The sequence below is a fragment of the Entelurus aequoreus genome, linkage group LG19, assembly GCF_033978785.1.
Source record: "Entelurus aequoreus isolate RoL-2023_Sb linkage group LG19, RoL_Eaeq_v1.1, whole genome shotgun sequence".
In the NCBI taxonomy this organism is placed as follows: Eukaryota; Metazoa; Chordata; class Actinopteri; order Syngnathiformes; family Syngnathidae; genus Entelurus; species Entelurus aequoreus.
In genome coordinates this window covers 23,106,202-23,129,698 of record NC_084749.1, presented here as the reverse complement: position 1 = coordinate 23,129,698, position 23,497 = coordinate 23,106,202, and the positions used below count along the sequence as shown (strand labels likewise).

Here is a 23,497-nt window from a genome sequence, read left to right as displayed (position 1 = left end):
CGGTGCCCCCTGGTCTGACGTCGGTGTGAGACGGCTCAGGGCTGGAGGGCTCGGGGCTACAAGGGATCATGCTCTGGTACCACTCCCTGTTGTCCTCCAGGGTGTCCAGCATGTCCTGAGCATCAGGGTGCACCAGGTCTGCCCATGTCTCCCACAGAGGGTGCACGATGTAGTCGATGAAGCCCACCTGGCAGATATATAACCATATATTATCATTACGTGCACTGAGGTTCACGGCTGGTGACTTATTGGGGCGAATGTCTACTTGAGTGCCGTCCACTTCACTTTCTCGACAGTTATTTTACTGAGCAGCAATATTCATATCACAAGTACATTCAATACATTGCACAGTCTGTAAAAAGTTATGATCGTTTTATTTATTTTTGGCAGCCTGCAAACAATATATATCTGAATACTTTTGGTGCTACCTGTTGCAACACATTATGATGGGACTGTATGTGCATATGTACAGAAGGTGGCATTGCAACATTCCTCATCGGTCTGCGACTTGTTGTGACTTTGCTGCTACATTTAGCAAGTATCCTTGAGAATTATATTACTTCCCTGCGCCTTTTGGCCAGGTGTTAATTTTGTAAATAGAATTTGTCCGTAAGCATGCATATGTCTAACTTTCTAGCTGGCTTGCGTTTGTTACATTGAAAATCCCAGGCCATCACGCCCCCTTCCAGTCCGCTCGACTGTTTTCTTCTCTCTATGGCAGGGGTGGCCAACCAGTCAGAGACTAAGAGCCACTTTTTTTTTTTACTGTGTTACTGCAAAGAGCCACATCCTACACTTGGGCACAAATGAACATCACCCCATCCCTTCCACACACACACACACACACACACACACGGTCATACACACACACACACACACTCTGTGGCAAATAATGATCTACAAGCCCATATCGACACTACAAAACAGCTGTGCATGGCGAGAGCTAGTCTGCTGTGTTTTGTTGAAATATAATTAACTTGTTTTGAGGCATTATTTATGTTTACATTGTATACAAGAGGTTATTTGGAATATTTCTACCTCTGCACTTTTTCTAAAACTGTGAATGTTACAGAATATAAGTGTGACTTATTTTGTTATACTGTCAAGCAGTATTGGCGTGACCGCACTTTGTGTGTCTTTTTACGCATTGAAATCAGAAAGGATGCGCAATTCCTGAAGCCCATGTGTCACCCGGACGCGGATTTTTTTTTTTTACCTACCGCCCGGTTGGCTTGTTTTTTTTATTGTATCGATTATTGCTTTCCGCCAGTGTTTTCTTTCGTTTATATTTGCCAGGTCAAATTTCTGTCCCGTTTATTGCGTTTTTACTGGTCATACATTTTGATTCGCCGAAAGTTTTATCAATGACAAATACTGCCTCAGTTTGCACTCAGACAAGTTTACCGCGAGGGTCTGTCAAAATAAAGACTTCATGGTAAACACTAAGGCACTAATAGAGTTGTTACACCGTTCCTGCTTCCGGCTCCCAGACCGTAGTCGAGGAGCGCAGGGGAGACGTTCCTCCAGGGCCGATATACTTCGGGGGTAACACCCTTCACTTTACCCGGCAGTGGGTCTTTACAGCTCCGGACTCGAGGGTGAATGACGAGGCCGGCGGTTTGTTGCAACTTTGTGACTTTATTGGTGTCTTGCACGCAGCTATCCACCAAGCTACTAGCACCTGCACGCACTCACTGTTACCGTTCCCCCACCTCTCTCGCCCACCCTCTCACTGACTTCACTCACCTCACATGCTGTCATATCTTAAAGGGCCACACACACACACATACGCTACTCTCATAACAGAGTTAAGAGCCGCATGAAACCAGCCAAAGAGCCACATAAGGCTCGCGAGCAGCGGGTTGGCCAGGCCTGCTCTATGACATCTGACTGAAGCCGAGAACAGGCCTGTTTTACTGACTGACTCACTGAGCTAGGAATGCTTCCCCCTGGTGGTCAAATAGAGAACCAACTCCCAACATAAATGTTCCTGTTCTTTAATGTGCTTAAGTGGAAAAAAGGTGCGCAGATTCTGGCTGTGCACCATTAAGCCTGCCATTGAATGCCTTCATCTTAGATGCGCCCTCTTGGTGGAGCAACCTTTAAATGTGGGCGTTCCCTGTCAGAACTGGCTTCCACGTATTGACCCATCGACTTAAAGGCCTACTGAAACCCACTACTACCGACCACGCAGTCTGATAGTTTATATATCAATGATGAAATCTTAACATTGCAACACATGCCAATACGGCCGGGTTAACTTATAAAGTGCAATTTTAAATTTCCCGCTAAACTTCCGGTTGAAAACGTCTATGTATGATGACGTATGCGCGTGACGTCAATAGTTAAACGGAAGTATTCGGACACCATTGAATCCAATACAAAAAAGCTCTGTTTTCATCTCAAAATTCCACAGTATTCTGGACATCTGTGTTGGTGAATCTTTTGCAATTTGTTTAATGAACAATGAAGACTGCAAAGAAGAAAGTTGTAGGGGGGATCGGTGTATTAGCGGCTGGCTGTAGCAACACAACCAGGAGGACTTTGACTTGGATAGCAGACGCGCTAGCCGCCGACCGCACGGATGATCGGGTGAAGTCCTTTGTCCTTCCGTCGATCGCTGGAACGCAGGTGAGCACGGGTGTTGATGAGCAGATGAGGGCTGGAGCGCTAATGTTTTTATCATAGCTCTGTGAGGTCCCATTGCTAAGTTAGCTTCAATGGCGTCGTTAGCAACAGCATTGTTAAGCTTCGCCAAGCTGGAAAGCATTAACAGTGTATTTACAGGTCCATGGTTTAATAGTATTGTTGATTTTCTGTCTATCCTTCCAGTCAGTGGTTTATTTCTTTTGTTTCTATCTGCATTTAAGCACGATGCTATCACGTTAGCTCCGTAGCTAAAGTGCTTCGCCGATGTATTGTCGTGGAGATAAAAGTCACTGGGAATGTCCATTTCGCGTTCTCGTCTCTCATTTTCAAGAGGATATAGTATCCGAGGTGGTTTAAAATACAAATCCGTGATCCACAATAGAAAAAGGAGAGAGTGTGGAATCCAATGAGCCAGCTTGTACCTAAGTTACAGTCAGAGCGAAAAAAGATGCGTCCTGCACTGCACTCTAGTCCTTCACTCTCACGTTCCTCATCCACAAATCTTTCATCCTGGCTCAAATTAATGGGGTAATCGTCGCTTTCTCGGTCCGAATCGCTCTCGCTGCTGGTGTAAACAATGGGGAAATGTGAGGAGCCTTTCAACCTTTGACGTCACGCTACTTCCGGTACAGGCAAGGCTTTTTTTATCAGCGACCAAAAGTTGCGAACTTTATCGTCGATGTTCTCTACTAAATCCTTTCAGCAAAAATATGGCAATATCGCGAAATGATCAAATATGACACATAGAATGGATCTGCTATCCCCGTTTAAATAAAAAAATGTCATTTAAGTACTCTTGTTCTTACGCGCCTCTGAAGCTGGAATAAGTCCAGCGCCCCAAGAATGTAAAAAATATTGCATTGGAAGTTTGGATGCAGTGTACAACACGCTTATTAAAATAGGAAAATTTACTTACAGAAAATGATCAAATCTATTCTGATCGCTGCGATTGAGATGCCTTGAAACATCAAGTGACACTAGGACCACAATGCTGCTCTGTATTAACTATCAAAAATCCAAACACATATCGCCGTCTCATGAGTGCGACCACAGCAGAAGAGGACTGCACTTACTGTATATCTGACATGTTGGAACATCTTGGTACTAACGGACGTTTAACGGTCTAGATCGTGATCATTGAACTATGTGACGATCCATCCATCCATTCATTTTCTACCGCTTGTCCCTTTCGGGGTCGCGGGGCGGCTGCTGGAGCCTATCTCAGCTGCATTCGGGCGGAAGGCGGGGTACACCCTGGACAAGTAGCCACCTCATGGCAGGGCCAACACAGATAGACAGACAACATTCACTCACATTCACACACTAGGGCCAATTTAGTGTTGCCAATCAACCTATATCCCCAGGTGCATGTCTTTGGAGGTGGGAGAAAGCCGGAGTAACCGGAGGGAACCCACGCAGTCACGGGGAGAACATGCAAACTCCACACAGAAAGATCCCGAGCCCAGGATCGAACCCAGGACCTTCGTATTGTGAGGCACACGTACTAACCCCTGTTCCACCGTGCTGCCCTTACTATTTGTTTACATACACAATATAGAGTCTATCCATTTACAAGTTGCCTCTATATTGAATTTACTATCATATTGACATCAAGACTTCCAGAGTTTGTGAATAAATAGATATGATCAAAATATGATCAATCTCACGGAGATTCTCGAGCCATTTTGAGAGATAATGAGGAAGCCAGTCACGTGATCCGTGACGTAGCAGGAGGAACCACAGATCCCTTCCCCATCAACAACAATGCTAATCAAGCAGACTTTGCGAGAGCCAACAACGATGATGATCCAGGACCTTATATTTTTTCAGGCCGAACACCAAGAGGATTAATAAAAAGTTTTAGAAGCTGAGTCCTAAGCGGATGCAGCTTTTATTGTAACACGATAGCATCAGCAGCATTGCTAGGTGCTAAACATGCAAACTAAACATAATAAAACAAATGCTTACTGTCATATTTCCACTCTCGCTGGGAGGCCGACCGACGGGATGCTCACATAATTCCGTTTGGATGAAGATTCAATCGCAATCCTTACGAAGGGTTAAAGAAAAGTTGCCGCAACTATCGGTTTATGACCACATTTGTCTACTAGCAGGGGAGAGATGCATGAATTGTAATCTAGAATTTACTTTTAGCAAGTTTGAGACAAAGCAGAAGCAGCCGCCGTGTGTCAACAATAGCAGCGTAAGCTAGCATTAGCTCACTGCTATCAATGCGACGCTAAAATAGTCAGTCTGCGTTGGTGCTTAGAATAACAATACCACTCATATTTGGTTAATATTCAGGTCACGACATGTAAATGGAGTATTGTTTTTCTGGATGTTTTTAGAGAGAGTATAATGGGCGCCACAGAGGACCCGCGATGTGTTGACTCAATTGTTAGCTATTTATTTACAATTTCGAATGCATAAACAAAGCCAGGCATATGTGTGCTTGTCTTACATAAGGATTGTGACTGATAGACAGCGCATTTCTTTCCAACTTTAGCATATTTCCAGTATGACTGACCTAATGATATGGTTAGAGTGCTGAAGTGTTCCATCCTGATGTCATACGACCTGAAATTTACAGAAATTGCCAAAGATATTTGGAGCGAAATATTAAAAATGGCCGTCTGAAATTGTGGAATTTTGTGATGTTTTAACGGTATTTTCACATACTTTGCGGATTGTAAATACAATTCTATAAGGTTTAATGGATACAATGAAACACAAATAAGCATATAAAGTCAACTTGTTTTTCCACTCTACTGGTACTTTAAAATCAAACTGTCACTGTTGTAGTGTGCATACACACACTACATCACCATGACAACACACATTCACGTCACAAGCACTGCCTGGATTTGTCATGTCTGTTCATGTTTTTGTTTTGGCCATGTGTTTGTTTTTTGGACTCTTTTTAGTTCCTGGTTGCACTTCCTTGTTTGGTTTGGTTTCCATGGTCACCCATTAGTTTTCACCTGTCTTGTCACGCACTTGTTTCACGTTTCGAGTCACGCACCTGTTTTCACTGATCACGTCACTATTTAAATCTGTCTGTTTCTGTTGTTCGTCCTGGCGTCCTCATACATTCACACTATTTCGTCACTCTGCTTCATGTCGTGTCACAGTTCTTTACCAAGTAAGTTTTGTTCATTTATGCCACAGTTAGTGTTTTTGTTTTATTGTTTATAGTTTTTGTGCCCACGTGCATGTCTTTTGTTTCTTAGTCAAGTTTGTATTTCCGCCTTTGTGCGCGCCATTTGTTTGCTTCCTTTTTGTTTGTAGTTTATTAGTGTTAAAAAATAATAAATCATGTATTCAAACTCACGTCTGGCTCGCGCCAACTTTCCGTTGCCTTCTGGAGAAACAAGACCCAAGAACCCAGTCGTGACAGGATTCAAATTTAAATAATTTTCATTGATTTCAATGACATGTACAAGTGCTAAACTTTTTGTTCCACAATGTTCACAGATCCAAGATAAAAAGGCATCTCGGCAAAGTCTGCCTCGTCCATAACGTGCCCGCTTTCATTCCAGACTTTGCCTAACTTACGCGGAGTGGGTGCGAGAATACGAATAAGCAAGTGTGTAACTTTAAGCGCAAAAATAAACTTGAGCGCAAACGGGAGAAGAGAGCGCTAATTTTTTTGTTTGTTTTTTGTCCTGTCTACCCACTCAGGGAAATCATATAGTTTTATTTTATAATTGTTTTATTAAACAGGTGATTGTAGGGAGAATGTTAGAAACAGTGATTTGTAGAAATTAGTATTATCAGGTTCTCTCTAGTATTTAGTATAATAATTGAGGACCATAGTCTTGGGGATCATGTGAGTACAGCTAATTTATTTTACACAGCCCAAATTTGGATTGAATCTCATTTGATTATAAAAAAGAACATTTTTAAAATAACTTCCAAGTTTTGAGTAGAACCTAAAAGTATTTTGGGGAAGATCTAGAAGACCGATCAAAGTGTCATGTTCTCTTCTTTGAGAAATTACGTTAGTTGTAAGGTTGATTGTGTGTCAACTGTATTTCACTTACCTGGCTCTTCTCAATGGAGGCATTGTGTTTGTCGCACATGGGACTGATTTCCATTCCCTTGTCCCGCTCTCTGTCTCCCTGTGTGAAGAACTCCACCATGATGCGGTCCGTCCACTGTCGGTACATTTCCAGAGGCTTGGTTGGGTTGCTGAGGTCGGCACAATGAACCATGTTCTGGAGAACCTGAAGGAGACGTGCGTGTCAAAGGTCGTTCATGTGGTGATAGCAGTAGTTATAGAAGTTGTCGTTTAAAACGCGTGACCATACAAATATAACCTAACTGTATTCTATTGATTTGTCCGCTAGGAGGCAGCACATTTTCAGATTCAGTGGACCTCGCATAATCATGGGAAAACCCAGGGGACATAGCCAAATTCTGGGCCATACACACACACTCGGTATGTTTACAAACACTAAAAAAATAATTATTGCATGGATTTGTTTGATTTAGGTTTTAAAAAAAAACTGATTAACTTATCAATCAATCAATCAATCAATGTTTACTTATATAGCCCTAAATCACGAGTGTCTCAAAGGGCTGCACAAGCCACAACGACATCCTCGGCTCAGATCCCACATATCTATTTAAAGCCCTTAAACATTTTGGTTTTGTTTTGAAAAAAAAGTTAAGTTTTTTTGTAGTTTTTTTTTTTTTTTTTACAATAAAGCCAACAAATTCAATATAAAGACTTAGACTTAGACTTCCTTTTTATTGCAAATTTGAACTTTACAGTACAGATAAGAACGAAATTTCGTTGCATTAGCTCAAAGTAGTGCAGGATAAAAAAGCAATAAGGTGCAGATATAAATAAATAGATTACTGTACAGATAAATATATTGCACTTTTGCATATGCATCCAGGTTTATGGATGTATGTTATATTGTCTTTATATTCCGGTGAGTTAATCCATTTTTGGGGGGAGTTGAGGGGATTATTATGATGCGTATTGAGGGGATTATTATGATGCGTGGCCAGAATAGAAATTTGAATTCCATAACCTGTCATTAACCATTTAAATATGATTATAAATCTGCCAAATGTTCTTTTACTTCAGAATTTAAAGTAGATATTATCTTGTACACGTATGTACAATTATGATTATGATTATATTATTATTAGTGCATCTCCTGGGAGCTAAGTCTCCCCCGTCTTTAATACTAGTGATGCCTCTGTTTCTACTTTTGATCAAGGGTCTTTGAACTCACCACAGTTATGAGCAATGAGATATATAAGTGAAACTTGAACATAACTTTCCCCTAAGCTGCCACAGAAAGATGTGTTATATTTTTTGCTGTGTGTGAATGCTTAAAGGGGAGCTTTGATGATGTTATTACGTCTGTGTTGAGTGAAGAGTTCCAAGCTGGGTTTGCAAGTATCCAAGTGGAACGAACCATTTCGTATTTTTGTTAATTATTCAACTTTCACATTTATCCATTCATCCATCCATCCATTTTCTACCGCTTGTCCCTTTTTTGGGGTTGCAGGGGGTGCTGGAGCCTATCTCAGCTGCATTCGGGCGGAAGTTAGGGTACACCCTGGACAAGTCACCACCTCATCGCAGGGCCAACACAGATAGACAGACAACATTCACACTCACATTCACACACTAGGGCCAATTTAGTGTTGCCAATCAACCTATCCCGTTATATGTATTTTATATCCAATTGTGTGACATTTTTTTAAATAATTTACAAAATGTAACGGCAGGAAAGACATCTTCACCAAACCCCGTGGTTCAACAGGTCGGATGTCGCTGGGAAACCATTTGTGCTTTGTCTTTCCAAAAATAGGACATTTTTTTAGCACACAAAAAGCTATTATTCACCCTGAGTTGGTCTGTCTATCTGTGTTGGCCTTGAGATGAGGTGGCGACTTGTCCAGGGTGTACCCCGCCTTCCGCCCGGATGCAGCTGAGATAGGCTCCAGCACCCCCCGCAACCCCGAAAGGTACAAGCGGTAGAAAATGGAAGGATGGATGTACAAAATAATACAGCATGCATGTACAGTACGTAATTCCCAGCTAGATCACTTAAGTTGTCTTTGTGTCGGCGCTCTCACCTGGATTCGGTCTGAATAGTTGTCAAGAAGCAGAACTCCCAAGCTGGTGACTTTCTTGGTCTCCACCATTGTCTTCATGTCCGCCAAGAAGTTCATATGTTTGGACATATCTGTGGCTAGCACCTGTTGAAGACATTTATTAGTAGGACACGACTGTCTCATTTATGCTGAGCAAGATGTTGCCGTGTATTCCATTTAGCATTAGTGCTGTCAGGGGAATCACATGCTGTGGAATAATTAAGTAGGTATTCATCGGATTTCGTTTGAGTAAAGAGACTTGAGAAAGAAGGGAATATGAATTATATTCACTGGACGTGTTTATTAATCATCTTTAACAAAAACCTGTCTGTCTGTGCAGGGCTAGGCTGCAAAATGCAACGTTAACTACCCTCAGTCGTCGCCATCTTGGCTACCAGGGCTGTGGCTCTTTGGGCACCGCACGATTCGATTCGACTCTTGGTGGTAACGATTCGATTCAGAATTGATTCTCGATTTAAAGTTCATACTTTTTAATAACATTGGGTGCTAGTTCTATGATTAACTACATTCCTCCCTAAAAAAAACGCTGTGATAAATGTCTATATTACTTAAAAGAAAACTGGTTTAGTTTAATACAATTCTACCCAAACATTTAATAAAGACTAATACAAATAAGGCAACAAGAGAAGTTTCCCACACGACTCTTCTAAAGTAAATATGTACAGCAGATAGGAGCATCTACATCAACTGTATGAGTTGTCTAAGTGGCTGGAGAGATTAAAAAAAAAATTCCCTTTTTTTTTTTTTTTTAAATTGATTAAGAATTGTTATAAATCATAATTACGATTTATTTGAAAATATATTTTTTTACAAGCGAAAAGGGAGGAAGTAACTCAAGCAGTGTTGCCAACTCCTCAGTAAGGAAAGTAGCTCATGGCTAAATTTTCAGTCTGAATGCGGAGGGGCGCGGGTTCCCTCTCTGCTCTTACTGCAGCTGGGACCGCTGTGCGAGGCGTCTGCCAAACAGGCCACCTGTGAGGAGGAGCTCCCAGCAGCACCAGCTGCTCGTTGAGGACTTTTACTGCAGTAGTATATGCTTTCATGTCTCTAAAACAGCCATTCTATAACTGTGGCCAAAGAAACACTTGATTAAAGCACAGTGTTTTATTTTCTGATATTCAAACTCAGTGTTACTGGTCAAACTGTGTGTAATGTTACGAAAATATTAAATGTACTTGTTAAATAAAACCTCTGCCTTGTTTTTAATGAATACCTAGGCCTACTACGCAACTGTTAATGTTGCTCATTTTAGTGGTACTAAAGTGTTTCTGAGGTGATACTTGGTGAGAACAATTTGAGAACCACTGCTCTAAAACATCCGGAAAAGTCTCTAGATTTGTCGCTAGTGGCTTTTAGGGGGGAAAGTTGCTAAGTGGAGTTCCAGATTTAGCAAGAAAGTCGCTTAGTTGGCAACAATGAACTGAAGTGGTAGCAATTGAGGAAAAGAATAAGCGGATAATACTGCAATCATGCAGCTTGACACATTGACATGATGCCTGCTTTGTACACTAGTCATTCATTATTTGACATTTTTGGATAACATTTTGGAATCCTAAGAATCCTAAGAACCAACTTGCTTAAAAGAGACCAAATCACCATGGCTATTGTAGAATGGAGCTCAATTTCCCATAAGTGAGTGACCTCTATGAGGCAAAATCAACAGCGCCTCTGCTGGTCATCAATGAGAAGTACGCTCCACTTGCTTCAATAGCTTTTATTAATTTACACTTCATTTTAAACAATTAACACTAATTATTGGGTTATGCCAATCCTCAATCAAAATAAAATGGTAATCATCAATACAAAACATTGGATAGCTTAATTTGCTTTAGCAATTAGTCATACTGCTATTTTATCATCTGAAGTTAAAGGTATGATAAAGAAGAAAGCCTCACCATATCGATCACCATCTTGCGGAGGGAATCTCGCTGTTTCTTGCTGAGGTTCTGGAAGATGTCACAGTCGTCCCCTTGGAGCAGTTTGAAGCCCACAGCAAGGTGATGGTTCTCTAGCACTGAGGCATCGTTGTACATCAACGCCAGCTCAGAACCTGCCAAGGCAGGCCGAAGTCTTCTAAATCGGACTCTCTCTTAAACCAAATATCACAAAAAATGGCACTCGGAAGGATGCGGTGCGGCTCTACAACTGCAAACCAGAACCACAGTCAAACCCTGCAGGAATTTTGTGGTTTTGAGACTGCGCCAATCCACGCAAATTCAACCTATCTTTGTGAATTATGACTCTTGCAACTTTTTTCATTTTAGCAAATCATCAAGTTTGTCCCTGAGCAGCGCCCAAAGGGACACCTTAAAGGGAAACTGCAATTTTTTAGGGAATTTAGCCCATCATCCACAACCTTTGTGTGAGACAAAAACACGCACTTGTTTCCTTTTCTGTGCATTCTAAATAGTAAAAAACTACTAGTAAGCGGCAGCTAAAAATGCCTGTAATGGGATACGATCTGTTCCGCCTAAAAACACCTCCAACAACATCTGGTATACATGCTGTATGTACGAAAGGGAAGGGATTCATAAGGCCCCATTCGTGGGTGGATCTTGCGCGAAAGGAAGAGGGGGGGCTAATATTTTTGCAATGCAGTCTGCTGAAAATGATGGAAAGCGCCACTCTACATAGCAACTGATGCTGTGGTCAATGTTGGAATTGCCACAAAACACATTTTAAGATATTCAACATTGTAGTGACATCTGGTGGCTAAAGTGGATAGTGCACCCCCCCAGGTGGGTGTTCAGCAGCCATCATGCTTTACTGCACAGTGCACGCGCTTCACTATATATCGCGTCAGCCAATGAGGAGGCTCCTTCGTGGACTCTGCTCAGCCCTCCTTTCTGTAAATCTTATGATTAAATCTGGAGGATTTTATCAACTAAAATCTGGTAGCTAAAGTGGATAGTGCCCCCAGCCCCAACACACGTTTCATGTGTCAAGTAGTCCACAACAAATGGGGCCCCTTCCTACTGTATGTAATGTAGCCACAGGCAAGTTCATAATAAAGTGTAATATTTACAGTATTTTGGTCATTTTTAAGCATTACCGTAACAACATAGAGAGCACTTGCTGTGTTTGCTACCACTAATATCAGACTCCACGCGAGCCGTGTAGCGTTATCATGTAGCACTACTGATAAAAATTTCAAATTAGAACATAGAACAGTGACTTACAATGTTTGCTCTCACTGTGATGCCGACTGATGGGATGGTTGTATCTTTCAGCACTTGTGCTCTACTTCAGCTGGTAAATTCAGAATAATCTTCACTCCTCAATTATAAAAATGCTTTCTAGCTGTGTTCTGTTTGGTGAGAGCCATACAGTATTTGTTTGGCTTACCTACTGTACAGGTGGAAGCCATGATTTATAAACTAGCATTCACTTTGTCCTAGAGATAAATGCTTTAAAATGTAATATCGGAAATTATCGGTATCGGTTTAAAAAAGTAAAATTTATGACTTTTTAAAACGCCGCTGTACGGAGTGGTACACGGACGTAGGGAGAAGTACAGAGCAGTTGCATCTCCCAGTCATACTTGCAATCACATAATATCTACGGCTTTTCACACACACATAAGTGAATGCAAGCGTACTTGGTCAACAGCCATACAGGTCACACTGAGGGTAGCCGTATAAACAACTTTAACACTGTTACAAATATGCGCCACACTGTGAACCCACACCAAACAAGAATGACAAACACATTTCGAGAGAACATCTGCACCGTAACACAACATGAACACAACAGAACAAATACCCAGAACCCCTTGCAGCACTAACTCTTTTGGGACGCTACAATATACACCCCCCGCTACCCCCTACTCCTTCCTCCCCCACCTTGACCCCTCCCACCTCAACCTCCTCATGCTCTCTCAGGGAGAGCATGTCCCAAATTCCAAGCTGCTGTTTTGAGGCATGTTAAAAAAAATAATGCACTTTGTGACTTCAATAATAAATATGGCAGTGCCATGTTGGCAATTTTTTCCATAACTTGAGTTGATTTATTTTGGAAAACCTTGTTACATTGTTTAATGCATCCAGCGGGGCATCACAACAAAATTAGGCATAATTATGTGTTAAGTCCACGACTGTATATATCGGTATCGGTTGATATCAGAATCGGTAATTAAGAGTTGGACAATATCGGAATATCGGCAAAAAAAGCCATTATCGGACATCTCTACTTTTTGCTAACTCAAAGGCAGTACAGCAGCAACAAAAGCAGCTTGAGCTCTTTCCTCTTCTTGATTTTAGGGCGGGGCACAACCAATGTTATTAGCAGCTCAAGCTAGATACTAGCTGGCTAGTGAGAAGCAGTGTGAGCAAGGCAATGTGTCACGACCCCAGAAAAGTAGTTCCTTGGCGTTAGCTCTTAGAATAACAATGATGCTACAGCTGGAGTTATGGCAAGTAAATTGAGCTTTGATGGCGGTTTTAGATGTTTTTTATCGGCAGAATAGATTAATCCCTTTACCTGTATCTGCATTGTTAGCTGCCTCGTACTAACAGTTTTTTACTATTTAGAACACACATAAAAGAGAAAGACGAGTGTTCTTGTCTCGCTTAGGGATTGTAGATGGAGATGAAAAAATCCCAATAAAGTACAGATGAGACTTTTAATGTTTCAGGATGTAAATGTGGACACGAGGAGAAAGAAAGACCTACTTGTGTTTATTAGGAACTGGTTAGTGACCCCCGGGTGGTCAACATCGTGGATGGCACTGGCAAACAAAACAGCCATGATCTCTAAATCTGTAAAGACAGCCTGGACGAGAACAACAAGCAGAATTAAAACATTTCTTCATCCACTTGGATTAAAGGGAAGTGTTGGACATTTACCTCTAGAGCCGGAGTGGACAGCAGCACGTGTGTTGACTGCACCACGTCAGCAGCGTGGATGTTGTTGTGGTACGCTACATCAGCATGGTAATGGTCCTCTAACGTCATCATGAAGGTGACGAAGGTGGTCATTGGGATTTTAAAGGTTTTCAAAAGCTCTCGCTCCTGCCAAAAAAGGAATGACCAGCTCATGTTAGTGAGCAATAATAATAAGTAGTAAACTGTTCAGACATGTGTCTACCTGGAAGATGGAGTACATGATGACCGTCAAAGGGCGGTTTCCAGATAGTTCCGCTATCTTGAATATATCCAGACCCCAACGGTTAAGGTCCTCAATCTCCTGAAAAAAAAGGTCAAACAGGATATTTATAACACCTTCCTCCCTGTCTTTGTGTGTGTGTTTATCTGTAGACCCACGCTGGCCAGCAGGTTCTCCTGTGGGGTGTTGACTCCAAAACGAGGGATGGAAGTAGTTGCGAGGCTGGGGCTCGGTGTGGTCTTCTTCACACCGATGATCTGTGACATGGGCCTCTTCTTCTTCTCCTTCTCCTTTGGCGGTGGAGACAAGATCTCCACATCATGTTGTTTCTCTGCAGTGACAACCAACATCGATATAGTATTCATATATAAAAAGTGTAGGTGCAGTACACAGCACACACACATCAAATCCACCAATACCTACAATACGATATTTAATTATTATCATTTCTGCACGGAGTTGGAATGACAAGCTGCATTCACACAAAGTCCCATCATAATGTGTTTATAAATGAGGACAACAGGTGGGCATGGGAAACACGGCCATGACTTTCTATAGCATGTGTAATGTCCTTAAAGTGACTCTTTGCAACCTTAAGCGGCAGCCGAACATTCTAAAGTGTTGTAAGGATTGTTCCGGCTTTGAGCACCTTAACTACGCCCCACATAACTCACACGCGTAACTTATGCTTATTGTCAGCTGACGATAGCGACAGCAAAGTTTAGCGACTAACATTAGCTATCAATAGTGATGGTTCAAACCATACTGACGCATCGGTGCCTGAGTGCTACTGTGTGCCTCGATGTGTGTGTCACTTTAAGAATAAAAACAATGTGACCGATACAGCTGCTGCATCATTTGACTGAGAAATAAATAAATAAATATTTACATCCAAATCACTATTGTTTTTACATCTAAATCGATTGATGATTTTCAAAAATCGATTTGAAAAAAATAGGAAAAAGACGTTTTAGATCATCTCCATGCAACCTGTAAAAAGTCGTATTTTAATTACTATACCAAATAATACATTGTGAGAATCTGTCTGAATAGAAAATCAATTCTGAATCGAACCAGAGTTCTCAAACCAGTTTCATATTCCTTCCTGAACAGCTATTCGTTTATATATATATATATATATATATATATATATATATATATATATATATATATATATATATATATATATATATATATATATATATATATATATATGTATGTATATATATAGCAAATAAATAATGACGTGTGTGTGTGTGTATATATATATATACAGTATATATACAGAAAGATTTACACAATATATACATATATATACATATGTATATGTATGTATATATATATATATATATATATATATATATATATATATATATATATATATATATATATATATATATATATATATATATATATATATATATATATATAAAACATTTACATATATGCAAGTTTTTGGGATTAAAAACAAACAACTATTGTTGAGATTACTATTATTATTATTGATAATTTGTTGATTTATAAATTTTTTGTTAAATAAATATTGTAAAGCTGGGATTGGGATGGAGTTGTGGTTGCCCAATTTCTTTAACTAAAGTGATTAACATTCTGTGATTTTTGTAGTTAAAAACCATAAAAAGATTAATAAAATAACACTTTTTTTAGGCAATTATTGTGCGTACAAGTCTTACGTCAGCAGCCAAGAAGAGCTTTTGTAAACTGTAATTTGTTTTGAAAAAGTTTTACCACAATTTATTTACTAAATATTATTTTACAAGAATCGTATTGAATCAAATATCGATTTGGAATCAAATCGTCACCCGAGAATCCTAATTAAATCGTGAAATCTCCAAAGAGTCCCACGTCTAACATAACACAGTATCTGTACAGTGTCAATACAGGTAGCTAGTGTGCCGTACACTCACTGAGGCATCATTTACCCATCACTACAGTAGCTATCATTGAATGTGTAGTGTTGATAAACATTTAGCAAGGTTTTAAGTATTTCTGACAATAGAAACATGTTTAAAGAACATACTAACACCAGCCAAAATGGATTATGCATAAACTCGTCTACATTGTATGCATATTTTCTCATTAAAAAAAAAGAAGCTTTTTTTTAACCATACTTAATATACAGGTTGTCATCATCCATAATGATAAAAACAACATGGCAATAATACTACTAAACAAGAAAGGCTCAACATGACCTCCACGTGACATGCAGACACAAACACGCCGTCCCCATAGGCAGCGCGTGTTTGAAATGACTCATCACTTTTTTCCGTGCCAAATAATGGAGCCTTGAGCTGCGCCAACAAGCCATGTCAATAACGGACAATCTAATGACGTCCAAGTACGAGGGGAGAAGCACACACGCCGCCATAAGGATGCAAAGCCACCACAGTGCTGGCGTCACGCAAGGAGCCCCCCTCTCACCTCTCTCATAGTGCCTCCTTTTCCTCACACCCGAAACCATGGCGGTCATCTCCGAGCAGAGCCAGGCTTGACGTCGAGGCAGCCATATCAAAACACCGTGTGACTGACAGCTCCCCTCTCACTGGGCTGAGCCGCCATCCTCCCGACAGACCGAGTCTTCTATTGATGCAACATGCCCTCTAATATTATTGCACCCTGTTGCTACGACAACGCCACACAATGTGTTCGGGAATGCTGTCTGTCACAGCGCCTCCTTCTTTTTTAGCGTCGCGGGGAAAGAAAAAAAAACCCACGGTCCTCTCTTCCCAAATATCACTTAAAAACTTGCTTTATTATTAGATTCCTTTTAACTGAGATCTGTTCTTTTTTCTTCTCTTTGGTTGCAAGGGTGTCCAAAGTGCGGGAATTTACAGCCGACAGCTCGTTTTTTGTTGGCCCTCGGCATATTCTAAAAATTATTAATATACTTTTGTGCAACCTTAAGATGGACTCTACACACTTACACTTGGTATCCAAAAGGGACCCGCTACTAAAAGTGTCATAAGTCAGCAATAAATTAATATTTGTTTTACTTTCAAAGTTAAAAATATTTTAACAACTTCAGATCAATTTATTTTGATATAATTTTTTGTTATTATTATTTATGTTTTTTTTTTAAGGTTTTAGTCTTTTTTTTTGCATTACCACCCACTGTGACTGATCTATGGCAAGAACATGTAGGACAGGGGTAGGGAACCTATGGCTCTAGAGCCAGATCTGGCTCTCAGATAGATCTTAGCTGACATTGCTGAACACGATAAGTAATGAATAATTCCGCTGGTAATCACAGTGTTAAAAATAACGACTACAAAGCCATCAGCAAAACCTTGCAGCACCAGAAGTCACATTAATGGTAAGAAGTATTTTATTTATTGTTGGTTACCTTCAGTATAACAATGTTATTAAAAAGAACAAGAGACTTATTATACTCTAAAAATGTTGGTCTTACTTAAAAATGCACGCATTTAGTTGTATTCAGTGTTAAAAAAAATATTACATGGCTCTCATGGAAATACATTTTAAAATATTTGGCTTTCATGGCTCTCTCAGACAAAAAGGTTCCCGGCCCCTGATGTAGGACTACTAGTTTTTTTGTGTGTTGTGTTTGCATTTTCATTTTATTTAATTTTAAATTTTTACTTTTCTTTATAAAAAAAAATTTTGGGGTGGGAGGGTGGAAAAGAGTGTCTGTTTCTCATTAGGTGTATTATTTTTTCCCCTATCAAATGAACAAATAAACATTTTAAAACATTTCTAATAATTAGAAAATATGCAATAAAAAAATTAGTCGCAGAGCGGAATATTGGAGATTGGGTAATAACAGCTTTGAATGCAATAGGTCAATAATTCATGACAACAGTGATTTTAATACAGTCGACAAAAAAATGACAGTTGCTACTGAGCTAGAATGAGAGAGAAAGTTCACACAAGTATTTTACGGTGCAGCTGGAAAGTATTCACAGCGATTCACTTTGTCCACATTTTGTTTTGTTGAAGCCTTATTCCAAAATGGAATAAATTATTTTTTTCCCTCAAAAATGTACACACAATACTCTATAATGACAATGTGAAAACGTTAGTTTTTTTTTGCAAATATATCAAAAATAAAAAATCACATACATGTATATGAGTATTCACAGCCTTTGCTGTGAAGCTCAAAAGTGAGCTCAGGGGCATCCTGTTTCAACTGATCATCCTTGAGATGTTCCTACAGCTTAATTGCAGTTTCAGTTGGTTGCACATGATTTGGAAAGGCACACACCTGTCTATATATAAAGGTACTACACTTGACAGTGCATGGCAGACCACAAACCAAGAATGAAGTTGAAGGAATTGTCTGTAGACCTCCCAGACAGGATCGTCTTGAGGCACAAATTTGGGGAAAGGTACAGAAAAGGATCCCAATGAGCACAGTGGCCTCCCTCATCCGTAAATGGATGAAGTTTGGAACCATAGGGACTTTTCCTAGAGCTGGCCAGCTGTCTAAACGGAGCGATCAAGGGAGAAGGACCCTAGTCAGGGAAGTGATCAAGAACCGATGGTCACTCTGTCAGAGCTACCGCATTCCTCTGTAGAGAGATGTGAACTTTCCAGAAGGACAACCATCTCTGCAAAGAGGAATGGACAAAACTGCCCAAAGATAGGTGTGCCAAGCTTGTCGCATCGTATTCAAAAAGATTTGAGGCTGTAATTGCTGCCAAAAGTCCGTCAACAAAGTATTGAGCAAAGGCTATGAATACTTATATACATTTGCAAACATTTCTAAAAATAACTTTTTCACATAGTCATTATGAGTTATTGTGTGTAGAGTTTTGAGGACAAAAATGAATTTATTCCATTTCGTAACATAATAAATGTGGAGAAAGTGAAGCGCTGTAAATACTTTCCGAATGCACTTATTTACATCTGACTTGTTATATATAACAGCCCATTATTATTGACTGTCGTTGCATTACAGCAGTATAATGGCAGTTTAACTCATTTAAGCTCATCAAAGCTCTAACAATTCTGCCCCTGGTTTTCTGGCAACATCTGGTGTTTTAAGGGGCTCAATTACGCTAAAACAATATTTTCTTGTTTTCAATTGCCAAGAATGAGATTCATTCGGTTTTAATGGAAAAATATACCAGGATTACAGTCTATAATTAGTCTATTAAAAAGATTCCTACATTCATTTATCGTCATCATGTTCGGAACCAATTAACAGTGATAAACGAGGGACGACTTTACTTCTATCTTAATTCGTTATGTGGACTAAAGACACCTGTCGCAGAAACAATGTCGCCCATTCAACCTAAAGAGCTGTCAAATGACCATAGTAGACCTACACAAGACTGGATGGACTATAAGACCATCAACAAGAAGCTTTTTGACAAAGACACCACTATTGGCATACATTCATAAATGGAAGTAATACAAATTAAGGGATCAAATACTTATTTTCCCCAATTTATTCCTCCTTGGTAATATTTAGACATATGCATGTGGCCTTTTTCTTTTTGTGCTCATTCCCCCTTTCACACACAGCATACATACACCTTTCGGCTAATGCACTTTCATCATAGTTTATACTTTGCTGTAAACCAGTATTTATGAAGACAACACAATATTTAACAGTCCTACATTTGTAGGAGAATTAAAAAAATTTACGAATATGAAGGTGGGAAATATTACATGTTGCCAATTTCAGCTTAAACCGTTAATTGAGTATAATGTGAAATAAAAGGCAAGTGGAGTGGAACATCAGAATAACACTTTTTCGGGATACACGTTGTGTCTTAGTTAATTTTTATGCCACTAACGTCACAGTGGACCCCGTAAAATCAGACCAAAACATCTGGTCGTACTCGCTAACATTAGCTTATAGCGAGACATGGACATAACTTTGTTTTTTCCAACCATTAGAACAAAGAAAGTCAGTGTGAAGGACGGTGCTGAGAAGCAGAAGCAGATGACATTCACTGAATTAAAGAAATAAATGATCAAAAAACATGACTGAGCATGTAAATTGGCTACTTGGCGAAGCAATTCGAGTGTATCACTACGAGTCTGCACCATACTGAAGGAGAAGGACAGGATAACGCCAGCCAACAACATTAACATGTTATCTCAACCAACATTTATTTATGATAATATGGAGAAGCTGCTGATGGTGTGTTTGACGGAAAAGCAGCTGAAAGGAAATACTTTAGAACTCCACTCTCCAAGGTAAATATATTATTACATTACTTCCTAAAACTACTAGTACATTCTTTTGAATGTTTTATGTACGCATCTAAACATTTATTTTTCTCTTTAAAGGCAATGTTACAATTGATTGACAGATTCATTTGATTTCCATTCATTTCAATGGGCAACGCCGTCACTGATTAAACTCATACCCCGAGGTAACAATGTATCTCCTTTGGGGGGTTGGGGGTGGGGGGAGTGGGGGGTAGCATATTGTAGTGTCCCGGAAGAGTTGGTGCTGCAAGGGGTTCTGGGTATTTGTTCTGTTGTGTTTATGTTGTGTTACGTCGCGGATGTTCTCCCGAAATGTGTTTGTCATTCTTGTTTGGTGTGGGTTCACAGTGTGGCGCATATTTGTAACAGTGTTAAAGTTGTTTATACGGCCACCCTCAGTGTGACCTGTATGGTTGTTGACCAAGTATAGATTGCATTCACTTGTGTGTGTGAAAAGCCGTAGATATTACGTGATTGGGCCGGCATGCAAAGGCAGTGCCTTTAAGGTTTATTGGCGCTCTGTACTTCTCCCTACGTCCGTGTACACAGCGGCGTTTTAAAAAGTCATACATTTTACTTTTTGAAACTGATACCGATCATTTTGAAACTGATACCGATAATTTGCGATATTACATTTTAAAGCATTTATCGGCTGATCCGATATTATCGGACATCTCTACTAACAATACATAATACTCACTAGGCTGCAGTCAGCCTTATACACCCGAGTGTGTTACACGAGTAATATAAGGACCGAAATGGAACCACAAAAAAAACTTGTTTAGGGCCACAAAAAGTCCAGGTTAAAACTGATGAAAAAATCAACAAGTCTTATCTGACACCAGTAATGCCACATTGTTGTGCATGCTTTTTGAGACAATGTAACTCACCTAAAAAGGTATTGGCGATGAACTCCGACACCTGATTCCCTGAGCGACTGGTCTCTGATAGTTGAGTCAGTTCTCGGTTTAGCATCCTCTTAAACTGCGTGGAGACACCGAAACGACAAACACAGATATGTGGTTAGTACAAAAATTATTTGACTCGCCAAAATAAAGGTCTAATTGTCATACAGCGGTTAAACAAAAACAAAGAGGAATTACAATAAGTGGCAGGCGATAAGTAAATGCATAGAAGGAATAGTGCAGGCAATAATACAGTAAAGTACATGCAGATGGAAAATCAAGACATTCTAGCGCAAGGTTACTCAACTGGGACCAAAATGACACCATACCGGCCCCCGAGTTCAGTTCAAAACTTGGGAGACAAACATTTCTGCAGTAAAGTCCTAAAAACTTTAAGAGTGCTCCTGTTGTGTCGAAGAACTTGGACCACTGTTAACACATTGACAGATCCTTGCATCGACTTTTAAACCTTGCTAGCAAACATAGAAGGCCGGGGTCTAAACTTGCGATTTACATAACAGAGGTTCCTTAAGGCACCCCTCTAGGTCCTCTACTTTTTGGCAGTTTGTAATGTGATTTGTAAAACTAACCCAGCAGGCATAAGACATTGATACAATGTTGATTATATATGTATACATTTTTTTGAAAGTGACTTCTAAATATTTATTTTCTACCGCTTGTCCATCTCGAAGTCGCGGCCTCATCACAGGGCCAACACAGATAGACAGACTACACTCAACGTTGCAAAATAGTAGTATTTGTAAATTGGGACGATCCACGTTGTTGGTTGGCAAATGACCAAAGTGCAATGGTCAAATCGACGTCACAACCTGACATCGAATAAACGTTGTCAAAAAGCAAGTTGTTTCAACATTGTATTTGTGTTGTCTGAACAGAAAATAAGTATTGATGGTACCCAAATTGAAATCGTAAATGAGAATACATTTTTGGGAGTAATAATTGATAGTAAGCTATCATGGAAACCTCACGTCAGACACATTAAAAAAAAATCTCCAAAAGCCTCTCAATTATAAATAAAGCAAAACTATACCTCAATGAAAATGCACTCCGTTCTCTATACTGCCATACCTTACATACTGTGTTGAAGTATGGGGGAATACTTACCACAACACAATTCATCCTCTAATCATATTACAGAAAAAAGCAGTGCAGATTATTCACAACGTTGGTTATTTAGAACATACTCATAATCTGTTTATGCAATCAAAGTTGCTCAAATTTGATGACCTAGTTAAATATTATACATTAATAATCTTATATAAAGCATTTAACAAATTATTGCCGCCTAATGTACAACGTTTTTTTATAAGACAAGTGCAGGCTCATAACTTGAGAGGCTTTGGATATTTCTTATTGCCGAGAGCTCAAACCACTCGTAAATGTTTTTGTGTGTCTGTATGCGGAGTTAAACTATGGAACAAACTGGACTTACAACACAAGCAATGCCAAACTATTAATCGATTTAAAGTATTATACAAACATGGGGTCTGGTTCAAATATAGAGATGAGGGTCTTTAATTTGACCTGCTGCTGTACTCTGTCTCAAAGTGTTAACATGTGCTCAATGTTTCCTTACCATCATTGCTATGTTGTCTATTACCATTGTTGGTATATTCATTATTCCTACATTGTTGATACAAATTATTGTTACAGTGTAATAATTATTGTTACCTGTGGTAATGCCACTATGATACAACATCTATATTATAATCCTTGAACAAAGTAAGAGTGAATTTCATGTGAATAATCACTGAATGGAGAACGGGGGTGGGATTAAATAAATTATCTTCTTCCCACTCCCTTTCAGGCAAAACTGGACAATCATGCATTACATACTATACATTACCTTTTGCACTATATTAATTTATATTATTATGTGTTGTCAACTTTGTACCTTTTTATGTCATTGCCTGAAATAAATAAATAAATGAAAAATGAAAAAAAAATGTTGTAAAATATTGGTTGAGAAATGACCAAAAATCAATGGTCAAATCAAGGTCAGAACCCAACATTGATTAAACGTCGTCAAAAAGCATGTTGTTTCAACGTTAGGTTTGAGTTGTTCAACGTCAGGACCTAATTCAACAAGTTCTCAACGTTGTTTTGATATCTTGCGCCTGCTGGGAAGGTGTAGTTGTAGCTTGTTTACTTCAAATACAGTCAGTTGTTATATTTTAGGTCCTCCCTTTTTCATCATCTGGGCAATTCAACTGGTGGCCCGTGAGTTCAGTTCAAAAAACTTGAGGGACTCACATTTTTTAAGCAGATTCTTAAAAACACTAATAATGTGCTGCCATTGAGATGATCTCGGACTAGCTTTTTTTCAGAAGGTCTTAAAAGAACTAACATGAATGAGCTTTTTTCTTTGCAAACTTCAGTGTGTTGAACATTCAGGTTGTATCGCAGTGCAAGCTGTTATGTAACATCTGGTATGTTGTGAAGGGGGTGTCCTGCTGCAGTGCTGAGAGCAACACTGT

The 23,497-nt window shown here is 39.5% G+C and overlaps 2 protein-coding genes across 7 annotated transcripts in view; one reads left to right on the top strand and one right to left on the bottom strand.

Moving 5' to 3' along the window:
• Positions 1-14,226, top strand: part of LOC133635207 (gamma-interferon-inducible lysosomal thiol reductase-like) — a 33,440-nt gene extending 19,214 nt beyond the window's left edge. Inside the window, exon 8 of the mRNA XM_062028118.1 lies at positions 14,046-14,226. The gene's annotated coding sequence lies outside the window, so the exon portion shown is untranslated. The remainder of the gene's footprint in view (positions 1-14,045) is intronic.
• pde4cb (phosphodiesterase 4C, cAMP-specific b) overlaps positions 1-23,497 on the bottom strand; it is a 234,224-nt gene that overhangs the window by 2,096 nt on the left and 208,631 nt on the right. For all 6 annotated transcript variants that reach the window (XM_062028112.1, XM_062028107.1, XM_062028108.1 and 3 more), the window contains 9 exons: positions 20,985-21,078; positions 14,052-14,224; positions 13,876-13,974; positions 13,635-13,799; positions 13,461-13,560; positions 10,686-10,840; positions 8,752-8,874; positions 6,693-6,875; positions 1-187 (listed from right to left, as the gene is read on the bottom strand). The exon at positions 1-187 is cut by the window's left edge and continues 2,096 nt beyond it. In XM_062028112.1, the coding sequence (XP_061884096.1) occupies positions 1-187; positions 6,693-6,875; positions 8,752-8,874; positions 10,686-10,840; positions 13,461-13,560; positions 13,635-13,799; positions 13,876-13,974; positions 14,052-14,224; positions 20,985-21,078 (1,279 nt within the window). The remainder of the gene's footprint in view (positions 188-6,692; positions 6,876-8,751; positions 8,875-10,685; positions 10,841-13,460; positions 13,561-13,634; positions 13,800-13,875; positions 13,975-14,051; positions 14,225-20,984; positions 21,079-23,497) is intronic.